Genomic DNA, 2,320 nt, shown 5'->3' with positions numbered 1-2,320 from the left:
GGAGAGGGGAAAGAAGAGAGAAAGAATGAAAAAGGGAGATGGAGCAAAATGGAGAAAGGGGAAGAAAAAGAGAGAGGAAAGAGTAAAGGGGAGAAAGGAAATTGAGAGAAAGAAAAGAGGAAGGGTAGGAAAAAGGGAAAAGAAAAAGTAGAGAGGGAAAAAGAGAAGAAAGGGGTAGAAAAGAAGGGAGAGAGACGAGATGAGGAGAGAAGAGAGAGGAAAAGGTGAAAGGGGGAGAGAGGGAAAAGGAGAGAAAGGAAAGAAAGGGAGGGGGAAAGAAAGGAGGAAGCGATCGACCAAAGAGAACAGAGGAAGGAGAGAAAGTCGAGGGAAGAAAAATACAAAGAGAAAGGGGGCAAAAACAGCAATAATTCTGAGAAACATCCTTACCCAGCGAGATGGGGAAGGGAGATGGGAGAGGGGAGAGGCAGGTGCTTCTGTGGGCGTGTTTCCGAGACACACCTTGGTTGCTCGGTCCCAGAGGGGAGGAGCTCTGAGTTCTGGTTCACGTTGACCACTAGTCCAGTGGCTGGGGCAGGTGTTGATTTCATTACCTGAGGGGCCGGGGCCAAGACAGGCCCAGAGATGAGGGTAAGGGGTGTTCGTGGGAATCTAGATTGTTCCCTCTCTTCTCTTTTCTTGGGTGGGGGGGGAGTTTCGGGAGGCGCACAGTCCCAGCTCCCCGCTCCCCAGATAGCTGGCGGGGCACCGTGGGAGGAGGTGCAGCAGCTCTGGCTGTCTGGCTCCCCTGCCCTGCTGCTACTGGGGCTAATGTGACATCAACATTCCTGTAGGTGAGTCAGTGGTGGAACCTGCAGTGCAGGTCGGACGTCCTATAAAAAGCAGGAGGACACAGCTCTCCTGGGCATAGACACCTTGGGATCCTGCACCAACCAGCCCGGCCGCTCAGTGAGGTTCCAGCCCGGCACCTGCTGCTCCTTTCTCCCTCCTTCCTCCCTGGGTCTCCCACCCTCGCTGAGCATGGCCCAGCCACTGGCGCTGGCGTTGCTCCTGGTGGCGGCGGCTGGCTGGACAGCAGCCCAGAACTGCACCTGCCCCACCAACAAGTGGACCATCTGCAGCCTGGTGGGAGCCGGGGGCAGCTGTCAGTGCAAGGTCTTGGGCTCCAGCCACGTGGTGAACTGCACCACCCTGACCTCCAAGTGCTTGCTCATGAAGGCGCGCATGAGCCCGCACAAACCCCGCAAGCTGATCAAGCCCAGCGAGCACGCGGTCGTGGACAACGACGGTCTGTACAACCCGGACTGTGACAGCTGGGGCCGCTTCAAGGCCCGCCAGTGCAACCAGAGCGACGTGTGCTGGTGCGTTAACTCGGTGGGCGTGCGGCGGACCGATAAGGGGGACCAGACGCTGAAGTGCGACGAGCTGGTGCGCACCAGCTACATCCTCATTAACCTACGGCACCAGGAGCGCCCCCGAGCCTTAAACCACTCGGACCTCAGTCAGGCGGTGCGGCGCTTCTTCCACGAGCGCTACCAGCTGAGCCCCAAGTACATCACGGCCGTGGAGTACGAGAGCCCCACCATCCAGATCGAGTTGCAGCAGAACGCCTCCCAGAAGGCCCACGGCGACGTGGACATCGCCGATGTGGCCTATTACTTCGAGAGGGATGTCAAGGGGGAGTCTGTGTTTCACAGTCCGCACCTTAACCTCGAGGTCAGAGGGGAGCCCCTGCGAGTGGAGGACACGATGATTTACTACGTGGACGACAAGCCCCCCCAGTTCTCCATGAAGAGGATGACCGCCGGGCTGATCGCGGTCATCGTGGTCCTGGCTCTGGCCATCTTGGCTGGCATCGTGGTCCTGGTCATTAGCAAGAAGAAGAAGTCAGGAAAATACGAGAAAGTAGAAATCAAGGAAATGGGCGAGATGAACAAACAGCCCAACTTGTAAGGACCAGACTTGTTTGCGAGGATGCTGGGGAGGGGGAGGGGAGGGGAGAGGGATTCTTTGCAGCCAAAGAGCCTCCTCCCTCAGGAATAGAAGTTGGGTGCGCGGGATCCTCGGCTTTCCAGTTTCTTGGATGGACTGAGACTTTCCCTGCTGTCACCCCCCCCCCCCAAAAAAAGAATCTTTGTGTTAGAAGGGATCGCAGAAACTGAGGACCGGGAAGACATGACAAAGCCCGTCTAACATTTTTGCTTTAAGGTCCCTTCTAGCTCTGATAGTCTGTGTTCCATGTTCACGTCTTATTCAGTTCTAACATTCTTAGGTTCTATGTTCTGAGGTCCCTTTCAGCCCTGACAGTACACGTTCCATGGTCTAACATCCTCTGTTCTAAAGTACCTTCTGGCACTTA

General features: G+C 56.1%; 1 protein-coding gene across 1 annotated transcript; it reads left to right on the top strand.

The window, feature by feature from the left end:
* Positions 1–524: 524 nt before the first annotated feature.
* On the top strand, positions 525–2,079 carry TACSTD2 (tumor associated calcium signal transducer 2). The gene is made up of 2 exons (XM_020993059.2): positions 525–591; positions 795–2,079. The coding sequence occupies exon 2, from the start codon at positions 982–984 to the stop codon at positions 1,912–1,914; it is 933 nt and encodes a 310-aa protein (XP_020848718.1). The 5' UTR covers positions 525–591; positions 795–981; the 3' UTR covers positions 1,915–2,079.
* The last annotated feature ends 241 nt before the right edge of the window (positions 2,080–2,320 follow it).

This window comes from Phascolarctos cinereus, unplaced genomic scaffold (assembly GCF_003287225.1).
Source record: "Phascolarctos cinereus isolate Bilbo 61053 unplaced genomic scaffold, phaCin_HiC Scaffold_5;HRSCAF=322, whole genome shotgun sequence".
Taxonomy (NCBI): domain Eukaryota; kingdom Metazoa; phylum Chordata; class Mammalia; order Diprotodontia; family Phascolarctidae; genus Phascolarctos; species Phascolarctos cinereus.
The sequence above is the reverse complement of the archived record's forward strand: the minus strand, read 5'-3'. Positions and strand labels throughout refer to the sequence as shown.

Bases quoted from the DNA above. Each gene is read 5' to 3' on its own strand.
- TACSTD2 (XM_020993059.2), top strand. From the start codon at position 982: ATGGCCCAGCCACTGGCGCTGGCGTTGCTCCTGGTGGCGGCGGCTGGC.